This window comes from Strix uralensis, chromosome 15 (assembly GCF_047716275.1).
Source record: "Strix uralensis isolate ZFMK-TIS-50842 chromosome 15, bStrUra1, whole genome shotgun sequence".
NCBI lineage: Eukaryota > Metazoa > Chordata > Aves > Strigiformes > Strigidae > Strix > Strix uralensis.
Window position 1 is genome coordinate 16,033,943 of NC_133986.1, and position 18,948 is coordinate 16,052,890.

The 18,948-nt window shown below is 36.1% G+C and overlaps 1 protein-coding gene across 5 annotated transcripts in view; it reads right to left on the minus strand.

The window, feature by feature from the left end:
* The window catches only part of PIK3C2A (phosphatidylinositol-4-phosphate 3-kinase catalytic subunit type 2 alpha), a 73,574-nt gene that overhangs the window by 20,130 nt on the left and 34,496 nt on the right, over positions 1 to 18,948 (minus strand). For 4 of the 5 annotated variants that reach the window (XM_074884519.1, XM_074884518.1, XM_074884520.1 and 1 more), the window contains 11 exons: positions 14,233 to 14,339; positions 12,365 to 12,522; positions 9,208 to 9,328; positions 8,430 to 8,541; positions 7,747 to 7,826; positions 7,579 to 7,642; positions 5,059 to 5,202; positions 2,844 to 2,886; positions 2,543 to 2,756; positions 2,343 to 2,465; positions 537 to 704 (listed from right to left, as the gene is read on the minus strand). In XM_074884519.1, the coding sequence (XP_074740620.1) occupies positions 537 to 704; positions 2,343 to 2,465; positions 2,543 to 2,756; positions 2,844 to 2,886; positions 5,059 to 5,202; positions 7,579 to 7,642; positions 7,747 to 7,826; positions 8,430 to 8,541; positions 9,208 to 9,328; positions 12,365 to 12,522; positions 14,233 to 14,339 (1,334 nt within the window). The remainder of the gene's footprint in view (positions 1 to 536; positions 705 to 2,342; positions 2,466 to 2,542; positions 2,757 to 2,843; positions 2,887 to 5,058; positions 5,203 to 7,578; positions 7,643 to 7,746; positions 7,827 to 8,429; positions 8,542 to 9,207; positions 9,329 to 12,364; positions 12,523 to 14,232; positions 14,340 to 18,948) is intronic. The other variant, XM_074884522.1, reaches the window with a different exon arrangement.

Consider the following 18,948-nt stretch of genomic DNA (forward strand, 5'->3'; position numbering starts at 1 on the left):
ATACTGTACTTTTAGATCTTCTACCCAGACATCAGAACTCATGAAATGCCACCTACCAGGACCACAGTCCTTCAGTAGAAGGAAAGCTATCAATTCCATAGACAGTGCCACCTGCAGATACTTTCACTGCATATGACTTTTAGGGCAACTGAGTGGAACATCAGTGGACTCCTTGACTTGAGTTATGCTTACATACTCAATTGCTGCGTACTTACAGAACATGTGACCTCTTTTGGCCCACGTTATTATGAAAATAACATGCAAATAAAACCACTTTCATCCAAACAATATTCAACTTCCTCCAGCAGTCAATTTTTTTCATCCAGTTAGATGGAAATACTACAACACAAGACTGTGCTTTGTACCCTATTTCACTGAAGGTATTATTTCTGTAATAATATAGTTTACGATTCTTATCTTTATCAAGACCTACTATGTTCAATAGCAGAGAAGAAGTTTCTATAGTTACAGAAATGGAGTAAGCTTTATAGAGAGTAAATAATATTAATAATCTTACCCATATTTCGGAGACTTACCGCCTAAAATCAAAAAGAGGTAGAGAAACCTGACCCAAAATTTCTGGGCCCTTTCTCTGCTTATTTGAGTCAGGAGAACTCCCACTATTTTGATTTAGTATTCCAAACAAAGTCAGACATAAGACTGATTCCAAAGGCAGCTGTGAAATCTGGATGGGGAAAATTATTCTGTAAAATAGAAGTATTAAGTCAGTCAGAGGAAAGACAGTTGTTAGTAAATTACAGGTTTATCCACATAATCTGTTGATGCCCATGGCTTTCAAAAAGTGAATTAACATTGAAGAACAAGTGTTACATTTTCATGCAATTATATTTCACTCCACTATCTCCTGTACCAATGGCTTGCAAAATCTGCTAGATTACACTTCTGCACTGGAGCCAGATTTGGAACAACCCTTTTTAATCTTTGTCTATTAAATCACATTCCTTACACAGAACTGCACTGTCCAGCGTAACCAGTCTTCCCACTCTATTCACTATGAGGACACACACAATTCCATGTTAGCTGTCTCCTAACCTCTCAGATTTAGGGTCAGCTGACAACAGTTTCCCATCCAAATTAAACAACCTATTAAGAGCTACTGAAAGCTAAATTTAGATGTTACAAAAACAGCACCCATAAAGAAAGCAGCTGAGAAGTATATACCTCACTGAGTAATTCCAACTGTTTTGTTTACACTGTTTTTATTGCTTAAAATGTTAAGTTTGATTTTGTGTAACACACCAAAATATCATTCTAAAAGTTATCACAGCATACTACTAAGCCAGTTCACTAAAACAATACAACTATATTAAGCAGCTTATGAGCAATCTAACACATCTTTCACTGTAATACACTAGTCCTTGCTAGCAAAAGGTCTGACAAGTAATCCTTTACATCATCAGAAAAAAGGTAGTTGGAGTACTCTCTAAAGGCAGTCATTCTAGAACCTGAAACTCTCATTCATGGTCTGAAATAATTTGTCACTGTAGACTTCCAGTGTATTCCTCAGGGTCTATCTCTGAGCTTTAAAAAACTGTCAGGAAAATAGATATACAACAACATAGAGCTCACCTGATGCTCCAGTTATGACAGTTATGACAGGCTGCCTGATAACTATTAAGTGGAAGAGAGCAAGCTGTGTATAGACATGAAAAAAATATTTTTCCCTCTCAGTTATCAGATATCACCTGCCATCCTCTCCTTATTTCTCTTCTCCATGCCCTTCCTTCTTCCTTTCTACCCTCTTCCCCTGCCCCATAAAGAGAAACTAAAGCTTAGTAGCTCGAACCAGACATTCTCATATGCTATAGACAGATACTCTTAAGTACTTATGAATCTGCTCTTTATAGAAATAATTCTAAATTACATGTTTAAATTCAGATACAAAGTTGTTACTAGTGTTTGGAACAAAAAACGATTCAGCATTAATGTTAGTAAAAGTGAGTTGCTTTTCCTCCCCATTTACATAATTTGAGCACTGCTTATAAGCCAGTTTTATTCATCCTTCTTTGAGCAGCACAAACTGTTCCCATTACAAGGAATGCTATGACCACCCCAACTCCTTATAACTGTATACTACAAAAAACATTAGCACAGGGCACTTGTCCAGCATTTCCATTACCACTTTTAAAACGAACAGTGAAATACCATTTGGAAAAATATTTCTGATTTTGGTCAGTAAGTCTCACACATTGTTCTTTCAACACTTCAAATGGAATCTGAAGCAAAAACTTGCTTGAAAAACCTGTATTCAGCAGCAAGCTAGGTAGGTACTAGCTAAACCAAAATATTTTAGTGAGTTTTAACATGCTGAATTCACTTACAGTTCATCCCATTTAATCAAGTAGAAGAAGTTCTTGTATGTGCCAACCTTCTTGGACTGAACAGGTTTAAAGAGATCTTTTCCATTATGGGTCAGAGAACAAATCAAGTAGTATTTTTCATAACTGGACAAGGAAAAGAAAGTATATTAAACAAAAATAATCCATAAAAGGATAAATTTTACAATTAATAAATTACTTACTTTGATACCCAACCAGGAGAAATTCCATGCGCAGCAAATACTGTGAACTGGAGATGTTCTGTTGCAGTCCATGCTTCCTTGGTACTCTTACTGTCTTTTGCAGAAATTGCTGCAGAACTGCTACATGAATTCATGTGGAGTTGCAGAAGGGCCTCAACTGCTCTTGTTAACTGGTCTATACTGACTCTCAGAGGGTTTTCAGGCTGCAGTGAAACTAAATTATAATTTATCTTTAATACATATCTTCCTAAAAGAGCCACCTGAAAGCAGTTTTTAAATAAAATTGAAGAACTTAACTCACCAGGTGAGCTGTTGCTAGTGTCATCACCACATTTTAAGGATACCTAGACAGTAAAGTTAGAGCAAATTTCAGTACCAAGAAACCCATATTAATTTTCCATTGCTTTTAAGTACCTTGTGCAGAAGTTATGAAACACCTGAATTAGGCCCATATTTGGGTTTATGTAACATCTTTTTACTCAAAGTTCCTCAAGAGCTAACTGACAGCATCACAATTTACATACCATGCAGCAACAATTCACCAAGTTCAAAAGCTCATGTTTTGTTGAGTCACAGCTATTTTGACATCCTTTATGAACTCTTAAAAGACACGGTACTTTGGAATATTGCTCAGGATGCTCTAACTTCTCTGAGTAGAAATAAAACTCGGTCAGGACTGTTACAGATGAAAGCAGAAGCTGATAGCTCTATTACCCAGTAATTTAAGTCTGAACAGCTGCTTTGTTTGTGGCATTTGTTAAGGTATCTTTTGTAGGCAGAGTTCTATAAATTTACCGAATAAAAAAACGTTAAACTGAGAAAACTGAACAGTAAGTACTGTCACTTTGTACTATCTGCTGTGTCTGCTCCTTGATCTGCTAAAATGGAAATCTAAACATGATACAGTATTACAGAAGTGTCTAGTCTCAACAAGGACACTGTTGAAGCCAAAAGGTGACAAACAAATCATGGGAATTTACTCCCTTCTAACAAGGAAGGGTTTCATGCCAAATTCAAATTCTGATAAACCTAAAACTTCTAATGAAAACTAAGGTTGTGATTTAAAAACAAAATCCAGTGAATTCATAATACTTCAGAGAAAGTCTAAGATTGCCACAGCTGCTGCAGAAGAACAAAAGTTCTCCTTACACTTAGTGTACTAGCTGAGCATCTTGTCAATATCAAGTTTTAACTACCAAAAACCTTCACATTCTTATAAAAAACATGCAGAAACTTGGTGGGGGGCAGGGGGAAATCACATCATTTTCTCCTTTCAGAAAAACTGCTTTGTTTCCACCATACTTGTCAAGTAGTCGAAGTACTTCTGGATGACAGGATGCCAAACTGTTGAAACAGCACTATATATAATTTTTCACTCGACAACCTACTGTTTTCTTTTACTTTTCAGCCACTTCTTTCAACCACAAAACAATTACTTTAAAAAAATTAAAAAATAAAAATCAAACAATATCTTACATAGGGTTTAGACGCCACTGACTCCAATCTTTACAGCAATTTAATTTCTGAAAGCAATCCTGTAAGCCTTCATACACATCACTGTTTGAGCCAACATTCATCACAAGAGGACTGCAGGGTTTTATTGATAAAAAAGTACCTTCTTCAAATTCTACTGGGATAGCATTATTTTTGGAAGTTACTTTAACACTGTAATCTAATTATTTCTACAGCTTTCTCCTATCAAAACTCAAATATCACTAAGTTTTCTTAATATGTGTTCGGCACTTACCTGCAAGAATTTCAGGTCTCGTGACAACTATATTTGGTCTGTGCATTTTGCAAGACTTCTGCTCAGTAATACAAATATATCACTGAACTGATGAAGTCAAAAGCAAATAGAACAGCACATGAATCACCACTCTAATAAGGCAGCAGGACAACAGAAATAGCATTACAAGACTACTTAGCTTTTTTATTTGCACACTTCTCCGATTAATGACTTATTTTTGACAACATGACTCGAGACCAATTCTGTTCGAGTGAACTGTTCATTGTAAGGCTGTTTTACCATCAAAATCTGTGCTATTTCAGAGATTTTATTTTTGTTCATATGTTCAGGAATGCAGAAGCATGAACTGTTAAGAGTTTTAAGATACTACTGGTATTCACATAAATATGCACAGAAAATACATGATGTGAATTCCTCCTTTAAGCATAACAGAACTGATTTTAGAGGGCATGAGCTAGCTGTCAGTTTCCCCTTGGCCAGATTTAGTGGAATCTGCTGTGACACAAGTCTAGTTACAGAATCAGAAAACAGTATTTTAAAACTAGTTTTTAAAAAGTCGTCGTTTAGAACAGGAAAGGATTCCAAGAGCAAACAATTAATGCATCAACAGCAAAGATGTTAAAATAAATGCAAGATAACAGGTAAGAAAACCCCACCATAACCCTGACTGAACTGTTGCTGGTATTTGCAACTACCAAAGATTATGAAATCATACTTTTCAGAGTTTAAAAGCATACCTCAGAACACAATTTATAGCATGAAAGTTTACCTCAGCATTTTTAGTCCTTGGGAGATTAACAGCCCTCCTTAGCTTCTTTACCGATTCCGTTATTGCAGGAGTCTCTACACAATCCAGTGCAGAACAGATTTTTCTGACAGTCTTAATTACGTGATCTACTGCTTTATGCTGGTTCTAATAAGGAATGTATGAGAGAACAGATTGATCTGATCACAGTTGTGAATGCCATTATTAATTTTATTTTTTTTTAGAATGAATCACCACAAAAATTTCATTATGAGATGCATGTCTCAGTTATATTAAACTGTGGTGTAACGATTAAACAAATGCCTCAGTATTGAGAACTTCCTTATAGCTCAGTTATCAATGCCAAAAACATAGTAGTACAGATTCTAGAATGAGGTCCCAGGAAACATTTGGAGGTTTCCAACCATTTTTCTATTAACCTCTTGGCAAACAAGTATTTTCTAATGAAATATTAAGCTCAGATTCCCTCATGGCATAAAAAGAAAGTGTAGTTTAAAAAATTATATTCAATTAGTGTGAGGAAGGAATGTTAAATAAGCAGTGTTTCAATTTCAGCCCTCTTAAACATATAGGTTCAAATTACACTTACACTACAGTACAGCTTCTGTCATGGAACCTAATCTTTTTTACTTCACTTTAATATACTTTTGAAAAAAGTTTGTTGCACCTTTTGCCTTGTACATCATTTAATTTAAATGGTTCTTCCAGATGAAGCAATTGCAAACAGTCATCTTGGAGGAGGAAAGGAAGGGAGGGTCATACACTTAACATGAATAGTTCACCTTATCAGAGAATTAAAATGCTGATAGACTGCTTAAGACAAAATGTTCCTGATATTCCCTTCCTTCTTTTACTGAAATATAAGAAAAGCCACTTCAATCTAAGTTATCCTAGGTTTCTTGGGGTTTTTTTATTATAGGCAAAGTCTTCATTCTTAAAAAACACATGTAGAAAATGAAAATATTTGCTTCAAAATAACTGTTTACTTTTTAAAGACTTAATGTATAGGTTTCTTTCACAATCACTTATGAGCACTTAAAACCAAATAAGAGGGATTAGTGCAACATCCTCTTGGTAAGATGTAAACTGATTCCCAACCCCCACCCTCCCAGACACATTCTCATGACTTTCCTACAAATGGATAGGAAGGAAGCCATCTGAATCAAAAATTTTTTGGATTGGGAGTTACCTGGCAACAATTAACTTTGTCCTGGTAAGAAAATAACCACAGAAGTCAGAAGACACTGTAAATATTTAAGCCATACTTTCAAAGCTAACACTTTGAAGATAACAGCTGTCTTGACATATGAAAAGCAGGATTTCCATTGCTATTTTCCTCACAGGCTCTCAAATTGATCTCAATAAAACGACAGTTTTATTGATGAATTCAGGGATTCACTTCAGGAAGTAAAAAATTTCAAATGCAACAACTGCTGATTAATCATCATCACCTACAAGCTACATCTCCCATCCTCAAAAAGACTGTACAAAGAGTAGAACATAAGCCTGAATTGGGATGTTTTGCATTCCTCACCTCAGCCTGTGAAATCACAGTTAAACAAGCAAGCTGAAGCAGCTGCAAGAGCAAAGCAACAAAACCACCACCATATCAAGGAACAGTAACATCTCACTCTTCTACAAAAGACTGTGTTCAAAACTATGCTTGAGAACATGGTGAATCACCATCAAGGGAATTAAATAACATTAAGGGAATATGTAAATAGTGGACATTAGCTTGTTCAGACCTGCATTCCTGGAGAGGCAAACAAACATAGCGAAAATGAAAAGTATTATAATTAAGTCATTCATTTCAAGACTGTTCATATAGAAACTGTTTAAGAAACATAGTTATCTAACGTTTAAGAATTTAGGTCTCCCAAGTTACATTACTATCAGGAGTTAAACTAAGCTTCTCCTTTTAGAAATGAGTAAAGCAGGTTATCTTCAGCTAGCTTTTGCCTTTGGGAAATCACTTCAAACTACTCCACATGCAAACTGTTTTAAGATACCTATCACACACTGAAATAGACAATGGTTTTGACAGTGTATTTTAAATTAATCCAGTAGCGCAGAGTAAGATGTTACTATACTTTGTGTAAAACTTACTTGTATGTTCCAAGCATGCTTCAGTTATACCTCCCATTGCACACACCTATTACTGCTCACTTTTGTGTAGATTTTTATCTGTTACCAATATACGATTCATGGCTGACAACTGACATAGTCCTGATACAAACTTTTTCCCTATTCTCCTAAATTAATCTCTTCCAGCATTTTTGAGGAAAAGGTTATTTTGCACCCCAGGACTTGGAAGATACAATTCTAATTGCGATGATTAGGTAATGTTTGCAAGAAAAGCTAGGAAGATTAAAAGCAACCTAAAACTCCATGATTCCAAATTTACATTTGACAGCTCGTTCACAAGCTTGTTTTCATCTGACAGCTCGTTCAGATCTCAGATGAATTTCCAGCTATCTCATTAGTAAATTTTCTCATGCTACTTTGGGTTCAGCAACAACTTACCTCATTTTTAAGAGCTATGTTAACTTGCTTGTGATAGACATCAAGAAGCTCATCTATTGAAGACCTGCAAGGAATAGTAGTTATTGAACAAAAGCTCATGAGCATAACGTAACCTTGATCAGAAATTTAGCAGTGGACTTGATTACTAAAATAACCACGTAACGCTACCTTATAATAGGTTCCCTGAAAGGCTTTTCTACTTTGTAGAGGTGTTTGGTTAGATGTATGGGTGTTCTGTCATCATCTTCCTGCAATAAAGTAATAGACATTAAGTCCAGTTCTCACCTTTCTACAATTTGTAATACCGTTTTAGAAGTTTCATTACTAATACTTGTGGAGTAGAAGGGGAAAGATATCAGGTGATCTCTTCAAAGGGGAAAAGAAATAACTAATAGTCTACAAAACATGCACACATTAGGACAGGGGGAAGAAGGAAGGAAGAGCAATCAAGTGCCTAACTGTGCAGATATCAAATATTCCTCCCTTCCTCTTTGACGGCCTGATACATATCTAATTAAACTCAAAAACCGTTCTCAACTTATTTAACTTTGAAATTTGTTGCTTCTCTTTCAGGTCTTAAGCTTAGTCCAAATTCACGCATACTTTTTCCAGCTACAGTACTTGGTCTAGTAAGAGAGATTATCCATATTTATATTATTTGCCTTGCAAAAATTCAGTATGAATTTCATTTCCTCTTAGTATAATTGAATACAATTCCCAACACCAAGCAGACATACTAATTTGTTAATAACACAGAAAGGGTACACCTCAGATCCATTAACATTGATGCAAACTCCCAACCTCCTGAAGACTTATATTGCTGCTGCAATACTCACTAAGTAAATACTTACTGTTCGTGCCAGATCTCTGCATATTACACTGTGGGTCAAGAGCTGCAGTTTGATTTCTGTATCCCACTTCCGACAGTTCTGAATATATTCATGACTTCCTATGCAGTGCTTACTGTTAAACAAAAGACAGCTATAGTTACACCAAAAATATTCAGTATCTTTCAAAAAAACTCATGTGGAATATTTAAGGCAACCTGTTTGCTCAAAAATAAGGAAATGTTGAATGAACCTCTATACCATACTTCTTGACCTGATTTTTACCTCTACAGAATAATTTTTAGTATACTATTACAGATACCCATACTTTTGCCAAAGCTTTTAACTACAGTGGCTAACATTGAAACCATATAGTCTAATCCAGACTAATGGGGATCTGTAAAGCATTAGTTTTGAAAAAAACCAACCCCACTCCCCCCCCCTGGATTATTTCAGATTAATAGAAATCATCAGTAGATTTTTCTTCCTGGTTGCTCGGATCTAAAGAGCAGCTGAAGACTACAACATCTACGTACAGAAATGCTCTAGAAATCTGCATCTGAAAGAAACCTGTGTTCAACACAACAGATGGCAGATTAGAACAGATTTCTAGGAAGGTGTTGAGAACCTACTTTGCTGTACCCAGAGCCACTCTAAAGACTTCTGATCTTTGTGCAAAGTGTGACTCCTTCACATCTTTAAGATTTCTGCTTTCACACATTTATTGTTAAAGATACACTTTCCAGTAACTCTACCATGAAAAAGCATGAAGTTAAATACTAATGAAGAAGAGTTTGCTTACTTCTGTAAAACTTCTTCTTGGCCACAGACTTTCAGGATATAGCTGCCAATATCCACTTCACTCAAGTCATCATGCACCCAGCAAAGTGCCTGCATTATTATAAGCTCAACAGGGGAACTCACTGTTTAAAGAAATTACATCTAAAAGTTAAATATAAATCCACAGCAAGTGATATTAACCATTGTTCACTCATAAATTGTAGTTATTAATGAAATTTATTTTTATACTTGTAGGGAAGACTCTTACGCTTCTATAATCCCCTAAATTTCGTAGTTTGAGATCTTCACTTTTTTCCTTGCAAAGAAAAGCATCTTATAAACCTGCCTGTAGTTAAAGAAATCAACAAATCCTTTTTAAAATTAGGATACTGTGTAGTCACTTGACCAAAAGTACAAATGCAGTCTGCACTCTGTTTTCCAGAAGTTTTTATATGAGGATAGCCTTTTTTTTTAATTATAAATTTGCCTTATTTAGCAAGGACATCAAATAGGTAAATGATTCCAGAGCTGCTTAAAGTTTGAAAAACATTATCTGAGGAGCTGGACATGGAACTTCTCTATTTGTTCTGCTTTTGAGGAAGTATCAGCTGTAGCAGAGACAAATCCTACCGAAAGTCTTTTTTCATTTTCCTTTCCACTTGTCTAGGGCAGTTTCTGCATTGTACAGATCATATTTCAGTAAGCATCACCAAGCCTTTACAAAAAGCAACTCTTAACTACCAGTACTTTCACATCAGTCTCCCAATGCTTTTTTGAAAAGTCTTTCTCTTCCATCCAGCAACAGAGCAAAAGAAATAATCCCAGTCAAACCCAAAATCCATTCCCTCGCAGCCACCAGTTGTCACAGATGAAAAATACAGATACATTTTAACACCACAAATGTTTTAAGTACAAAATGCTCTCTACCCCTCCCTACCCAGTTTATGATCTTTTTTAAATTATTTGCAAACAATATCAATAAGTGCCTCAAAATTCTGTAAAAAACACTCTGCAAAAGTATTTCATTTTTTCATCAGTACCTTCAGAGTGGTTCCCTTCACCCCCCCCACCCCCCCACCCCCCCGGGACCTTCCTAATTTTTCCAAATCACCTTTTTTTAAGAAAGAAATGTTACTACTGTGGTGGATAAGAGAGGTAAGGCCACAACAATATTTTCCACAAGGTAACACAAGTGCTTCACCTCATTAACAGATAACTAATTATTACAAGCATAAAAGTATTTGATAGCATATGAAGAATGAGTATGTGGCATTCAAGAACAAGGAATGACAAGAAGTATGAATGCAGAAACACTATTTATGTCATTATTAAGACTATTCAATTTATTAATCTGGAGTGAAACTGCTGTACTACCTTCAGCAGAGAATATGGTGGTTGATAGAGGAAAAAAGATATACTAACAGTTTATGGGCTATAGTCACAGGCTGCATTGGCGAAAGTCTGACAGTCCTGCAAAGCCTAGTGGAGTAACACAAAGATAATGTTACCACCTTTTTCCCTGCCCTCTGTCTTATTGAAAGATATGTGTTTCTTGCTGACACTCAATGATCGCTCAGGTAGACTTGTACTTCCCTGTAAAGTCTAATAAACAGATATAAAATGAATATGTATACCCAAATAAGCTCTAAAATTCATCTGTCTCCCTCCTGGCTCCTTTCTAACACAGGGTTGTCAGAACAATGAAAGGCTGCAGTTCCTTCTGAGCAGGACTGAAAACCATACTAAAGTAGTTCCAGCATTAGGATGCTAAGGTCTGCAACAATCTGACCAAGAACAGAAGGAATTAAAGGAAGAGAATAACTTTAAATATGCCTATTACTAGTCACATGAGCTACAGATACCTGTATTTCACTAGCTACGGAAGACAAGTAGTTTACCTGTGATTAGTTTCAGCATCAGAAAAAAGAGACCTGAGAGTGCAAAGAGTGAGATATGTAGGGCTAGAATGTAAAACATGTTCCAAGGTATTCACAAAACTTCTAGAAATCAAGGCTGAAGTTGTAACATTTTAGTTACGCTACCAAAGCCTTTTGTAGGAAAAGATTAAGCCTGTAATATTAGGAAAATGTAATCTTAAGGATGAAGAGCAGAAACCATTCCTAAGCTACACTTACAATCCCCTCACTACTTAACAACAAGAGTATTAAATCACAGCAGAATAACTCTAAGGCCCAGCAAATTAAAATAGAATGAAAACACTTAGGCATTGAGAGCTTGTTTTCCAACAGAGCAGCTAGTTTAAGTGAGTAATAGAGCAACTTAGTATCTTTTGAGAATAACCAACTCTAAAGCATCCACGCTGTTACAGATAACCAAATGATAACACATCACAGCACAGATCCACTACCATGTGACACGGTCTGGGAACAGGAACCCTCGCAAGGGCTAAGAGACTACAGCAGCAGAGAGGCTAAGAAGTATGTTCCTTCTGAGGTAATTTATTATCAGTCACTTTATCAAGAACTGCCAGAAGTTGACAGCATCCAGAGTTACAGCCTTTAATACAAGCATTCTGTGCAGTCAAGACTGCACAGAGAATATAACTTTCTGTACAAGGCAAACCTAAAAGTTCCACCCCAAACTAATACTCCTGGTTACACACAAGACTGGGCCAGCTAGTTGTGGCACATCACAACGGTATCATTTCAGTGTTTGTGTTCATAAGCATATACTGAAGTCAAGTAATACGTAATAAACACTGAAATTCTTATTTCCCAACAGCAATTTGTCTGAATTTTTAGATAACCTGCAAGAGTTTTAGACACATGTTAGAGTGTTGAAATAAAAAATTAAAATAAAAGTTAAGAATCTCAGTCCTGATGTCATCGTCCCCTCAACTACCATAAAGTAGGTCAAAGTCTTGAAAAACAGTTTGAACATTCCCAGCTGTAGATAGAATAGTGTTTCTGGTTTGCTTGGCATTCCTTTTTTAAAAAAATGTTTCACTTTGTCAGCTTCCAAATATTTTCTGATGGAGGCACTGACCCAGAATTAGGTTGGTTCTTCGGTTACCTTTTCCACATTCCCCACAAGCAATCCACGCACCTGAGACCCAGGGGTTACAAAAACTGAAAGCCATTGCCCTAGACTGAGTGTACAGTCTTAACCCACCATCTTAAGTCTTAAGCAAACTCCAGTTTAAAAAAGCAGAAACATACCATCACATGTAAAAGTTACTGGTTGCTGGAATTCTTCGATTTCTATAGAAACCTTGATACTGGCACTCTCCCCACTTATATTTCTTTGAAGCATGATTGGACTCAGTACAAAGCCTGGATTTGCTTGCTGATTGGTGTAAGGAAACTTGGTCCTCAATCTGAAAGCAAAGAAAGTTTATGAAACATTGCAAAAGATAAGTCTAAAACTAAGGCAAAGTAAGATGGTATTAACCACAAGCCAGAATAGTAAAGACTACCTTTTGCTCTTTACCTAAATTATATGTACAAAATACCATTTAATTTTTCTACTCTCAACAGAACACTGCCCACAATAATTATACAAGCAGTAGATGGGGAAAAAAACCTAGCTTATAATTAGTCAGGTTTTCCATATAGGTTAAAATGTTTAATAGGTCATTGCTTACAGGCCATATCCAGCTTCTGTAGAAGCTAAGCTCTAAAATAGTTGTTAAAAAGCTAATCCATTGCATTTGATGAAAATGAGTTTAAGAAAAAAAGAAAGAGTAATTTGTTTTCTGCACATAAGACCACAAAATGCTTACATCTTTCAATCTTTGGAAGTCTCATTTGAATTTAGATACTATGCAGAAGGTAGTTGTTCCAAGTTGTGGAAGTTGAGAAAAAGGTCTAAAGTAAGGGAAAAGCTTTTATTTAAGACACGAACAGTGTAAAACATTTATCTAGTAATGACCAGATGGTATTTCAATAGCTGCTTTTTATTTTCTACGGTTTAACCTGGATAAAATAATTTAACCTTAACCTTCTTCCAACATTAAAGTAGTATTATAGGAGATCAAGAACAGAACCCATCTGTAACAGTCATCTATTTCATCATCTTGATTCCTGACAATAGCATGAATGGGGGGGGTGCGGGGGGAAAATCCCTCTAGCAAGAGTTGTCCAGTTAAAAATCAGCATTTTAAGCACTGAGTCTTGAAAGAAAGAGCAACAATTAGATTTAAGTAGAAACTGTTGCAACAAGCCTATTTTATGTGAGCTTTGTCTTAATGTTGCTCATCGGTAAGTTTCACAGGTATATGACTTCTCATCTGTTTAATGGAGTTTGCTTTTCATTTCATAAACATTCCTGTTTTAAAAAGTTACTGTTATGCTTCAGATTCTCTATTTCCCCCATTATTTCTTGGATCTTGAGAGGAAAAGAGGCAAGACTACTAGTCTATCTTCTCTAGGAAGAAAGCAAAAAGAAAGAAAAACTAAAAACACATCTCTCATTAAATTGTGGCAGTAAGCAAAATAACAGAAGGAGCATTCCGGGTTATCAAGTCCCATTGTGACCTTTAAGAAACTTCACCACCTGACCAAAAGAGGAACGAGTCTGAAGGTTTCATTTGTTACAGAATTCCAGTTGTGGAAGCAGTAAAGATCCGAACATTTAAGAGTTAGAAAGCCATTGAGTGACAGGATTTAGTGAGGTGCATCAACTAAGAAAAAAAATGCTTCAAATTCTTTCAAAAGAAATTGTATTAAAAATAGATAGAAGAAGGACTTACAGATATATTGAAATACAGAAAAACAGTTTGAGGATAAAAAAGTATTACAAAAACAAGGAGAAAAGCAAGAGGAGAGTCACGGGACCAAAAGAATAAAGAAGAGATATGATAATCCAAAAACCTTAGTACTGATCACCTTCACAACTCTGTTGCATTCTTGAAAAAACAAGACAAAACTAGGAAAAACTGGGATAAGAAAAGGGAAGAGGACACATACTGAAATCTGCCCCATCAAGCAAAAAATGTAGGACTAGCCCTGTCGACCTAACTGAAAATGAGTTATTTTGTGCTTTTTTTCCCTTCTGAAAAGCTAATTCATGTTCAGTAATTTCTTACTTCGTAACTGCTTGAGAGAAAGCTGACCGTTCTTGATTCTGCCCTTCAATTTCTTGGAGAAACACGTTTTCTGTCAGCATGCCAGTGGTCCCATTGTCTTTCTGCAACTCAAAGATAACACAGTATTTAAATACCCACAAATATTCCTATAGCCAGCAAAGCCATGTGTAGAAGATAGATTTTCAGGAGTCTGAGGTTTACTATTAGTTTTATGTTTACTTCTATAAGGAGAAACATGTATAACATTACTAAATTGAAAAGTAAAGATTCACTGGACCAGTGACTCCTTTACAGAAGGTAATTTATTTGACAGCGTCATTATCAGTTAAGATTAAGTTGCAAGCGTAACAGTTCCTGAGCTCTCAGCAGTGACCTGTTGCATTAGAATTTGGCTAGATTTTGCTGAACCAGAGGAGGAAGACAGACAAATGTTTTTTCCTCCACTTCCGCGATTCAGCCTTCAGTTTAGTCCCAGAAAGAACCATCACACATCAGTTCTGCCCATGATTACCTTTTCCTACAAAGCAGGAAAAGATAAATTGTCACTGGAAGGAAGCAGCATTCATAACATAAAACTCAGAACTAATCTCGTGGTATCAAATTACTGCTGTTTTAATCCCCTATGTCATACGCAACCGCCAGCTCACAAAAATGTAAACCACAGTCTTTGGAGTATGCAATCAAAAACACAATTGCTAAGAGAACTGCAGTTTCAAACAACGAAATCTGATAAACTTTTAAAAACCACACAAACAAAAAACTGCAGCAGCTCTTAATCCATATCTGTTTCTGATCCAGTTCACAATACAGCCATACAAATGCTAGCGTAAGCAAAAAGCAAGAGAGCAGCTGGAACAACCAGTGGGGTTGAGGTGGAACTCAATCGTCTGTAGTCTAACAGCCCCCACTAGCCTGAAGCACTCATGAGACTCCAGCCAGACACTCCCTGGAATAAGCTGATCTTGAAGAGTTCGCTCATGTCCAAGCCAGGGTCATTGTGCACAGAGAATAAAGACATTTTACAATGCTTATAGAAACTTTTAATCCACCGAGGAGTCCAGAAAAAAAGCAGACTGCACTACAGTTTTTCTGAAAATCATCACAATTTATTCATATTTGAAATAGTGATTAACTACTTAACTAGTATGTGGTTATTTATTATTAGCTGACAAAGTTGGCCGAACATCTAATTTCATTAGAGCACATCAGACAATACAGTTAAATTAGACTGTCTCAGAAAAGGGATCAAATGTGTAACATGCAGAGCTAGGGACTGTCAGATCTTCTCCTTTTAGCACTTTTTTTCCCCTCAAATTAACTCGCTTAAGCAGTGCAGCATAAACTTAGAAGGGATAATATATGCAACTCATAACTGCCACTTTAATTGCATTTAAACCTAGTTATTTCAGCTAAAATATTGGTTTCATGAACACTCATCAGTTCAAAAGGATAAATTCTATATAATTGGGGATTAGCCATACCATGGGAAGCTATTAGAGCTGGAAGCTGTAAAGCCACAAATCTTAGAATGAGATTCAGCAGCATGAATACCACCCTAAGTTTATAAAGGTTCTTCTATTCTAACATCTCAAACAAGTTCTATCACATGAAATACTTACGGGCAGCTGCACAAGACCTGCTGACAAACCTGTGCAATTGTAGGTAGTACATGTATTCTTTACACAATTTCACAACAACAAAACAAAAAAACCATATAAGGAAAGAGGAAGTTAATGTACCAAGTCAAAGCTAAACACCTGTGATAAACATTCAACTAACTGCTAGTCAGCACTCAACACAAAACTCAACCATTTCAAATCAAGAAGCTTTGATAAACTAAGAAATCTATTTAAAATCCACTGGACTCAGATGATTAGGGTTTTGAGCAACAATTTCTTTAACTTCCAGATGAGCAAATCTAAGAGGTGCAAAAGCTATCAAACAGGAAATAACTTGTAAGAAGGGACTTCAGGCCAAACTAGATAAATAGTTCATATCAGTACAGCCTGCAAAAATAGTAGTGGTCTGCAAACATAATTACTCCTAACAATGCAAACACAAACCCCAGTAAATTACCAAAAGTCAAGTTAAATCCCATGAGTATATAAAGCCACAAGACTCTTCAGCTCTGTGGAGAGGAACAGCAGAGAAGACACACCTAGACTAGGACAGAATTATGATTTTTACCTCTGCTTTCAGAAAGGAGAGTGACAAACACTGACGTATTTAAAAGGCAGTACTGAATATATAGGTACTTCATCAAATATGAAGCAAAACTCAAAGCAATCTATTGATTCAAGGGATTAAATATGATAGAATCAAAATATATGACCAGAAATTTTTACTAATAGTTTTGTTTAAAGGAGCAGTAAGACCATGAATTATTCAGGGGAAAAAATGATCCAGACTACTTAGGATTCAAGACTTCAGCATATACTTTGAAGGAAATATATACCTGGAGGTAAATGGGATAAAATACAAGAGAAATGCCAAAAATGGAGGCTAAATAACTTAGCTTCCTACTATACCAGACGGAAAATTATTTAAACTAAAAAAAAAAAAAAGTAGCAGCACAGGATGGGCAAAAGATAAAGCAAAAGCCACAGTTATGCTGAAAGGATATCCATTTGAGAGACTTGTCTTTAAATCTATTTATTATCTTCTTTAATAACTCAGCACAAGCAGCACAAATAACCCTGCTGATAATTTACAGTCCTGTATCATCAGCTAACTTTATAACACAGACTAGAACTGAAGTATTACGCCAGAACTAGTAAACCACAGACTGGAGGAATGCAAGTGGAAAGTAAATCTTGAATCTTCAACTGGGCATTCACTGCAGCAATCTGTTATAAACTAAGAACTTGTTTGAAAAAGAGGGTATCTTAAGAAAATCGTATCTATTAACTACTACAGGATTGATATCTGCTGTTGTGATGCCATCGTGAATAAAGCAAACGCAATAAAAGTCTATCAAGCAGGATGCTCCTACCTGTAATGAGCAGTTATTCAGGCCACTGTACAAGGCACATGGTACACTGTGCTCTCAGAGAGAACCAAAATTCTCATAAACCATCTTCAAAAAAAAAAAAACCTGACAGGAAAGAGAAGCTATCACACAAAGCTTGCAATGAAAGCTGACAAAGTCAGTGTCTCTTATAACATGTTGAGATAAACAACAAAATGGGTCTTTATCTTAAATACCTGCTGTTCCATCCCATTAAGAAGAACATTTGCTAAGAGCTAGTTATGAATGCATTTCTGCTGAAAATCAGATGACTGATGAGGTCAGTGAGGGTCTGGAACAGTACTTAAACCAAAAGTAGCAGGAGAAAAGACCACATGTGAAGGCAGAGCTTGAGCACCTTATGAATTAGTTAACATGTGATCTTAAATAGCATGGGATTAGACCTGAGGAACAGGAAAGACCCTTTTAAATACTGCAATCTTGAAAAAACCCTAGAATTCACAAAAACAGACTGTGTTCAGCAACAGTCAAATATTACTTTCTACAGACAACACCTCAGAAACACTGATCAAGTAGAGTTTAGCTATTCCAGTCAATAGTTACATTACAACCAGGCAAACATCACTGGAAAGCTGACAAACACATCACTAGATAACATGACAAACTGAAGAAGCAAACTGCTGCAGAGCCCAAATTTACACGCCTCTCCAAATACTAGGTAATAACTGAGCTCATATATCACAGCTCAACAGTGAATGGAAAAAATAAAATTAAGTTGGACCAAAGATCTTCACACATGTAATGTTAAAAATGCAATCCTTCAAAGACAGACATAAAGGTTTTTTTTGGTCCTTCTCCACTGGCCTTCTATTAAACTTTTGCCAGAATACTGACAAGTAGCCCAGAAAAAACAGGAAATCCTTCAAATGAGGCGCCAAAATTTTCAATTCAATGGAAATTTAGACAGTCTTTAAGCCAAAGTCTAGTAAATATTCCTTTTTCTGAGAAAACTCCCCCAGTCTGGGGGGGAGGGAAGAATTAAGGAGCAATTTGGAAAATATCCCTGACTGATAACAATTGTTTTTTATGACATGTCCCTAGCCTATTAAAAACACCTAGAAAGACAATACATAAGATTCAAAACAGCTGCAATCCAAAGTCTGAGGCAGACAAATCTTTTACTCCTCCCCCGCCCCAGTTTCTACAAATACGATTTTTCCTGCCATTATCACCCTTGCCAGGGTGTTGACTCTTCCACTGAAAAGTTCTTCAGTCTTTGTACTCTCTCTACCAAAACTCAAAAGATACAGAAGTATTCATATTCACTTTCTAGTGAGGTGACTAATATTTTAAAAAGTAATGTCTTGTGACAGAATTATCACAGAAATAATTTTAAGATAGTAAAAGTTAAATAATCTACAGTCATCTATTGGACTTGGAAAAAGGTAGGATGCACTTAAAGGGGCATAATCAACCAGATGAGATTGCTACAGTATCGATCATCTGCTGTACAGTTTAGTTTTGATACAAATAGCATGTGTTCAATGTCCAAAAAGATGAGTATCATAACTAAAGCCTCTGTTGACATTTGTCTTGAAATTGCTGAAAACAATCCTGATCCTAGAGCAAAAATCACCCTTTTGCCCTGCCTGATAAAGGTAACATGACACAAAGATAGTTTTCCTTCTTCAGGGTTTCTGACCCAACAGTGATCCCACCTTCCAGGACAGCATAACCAAAAGGTTCAG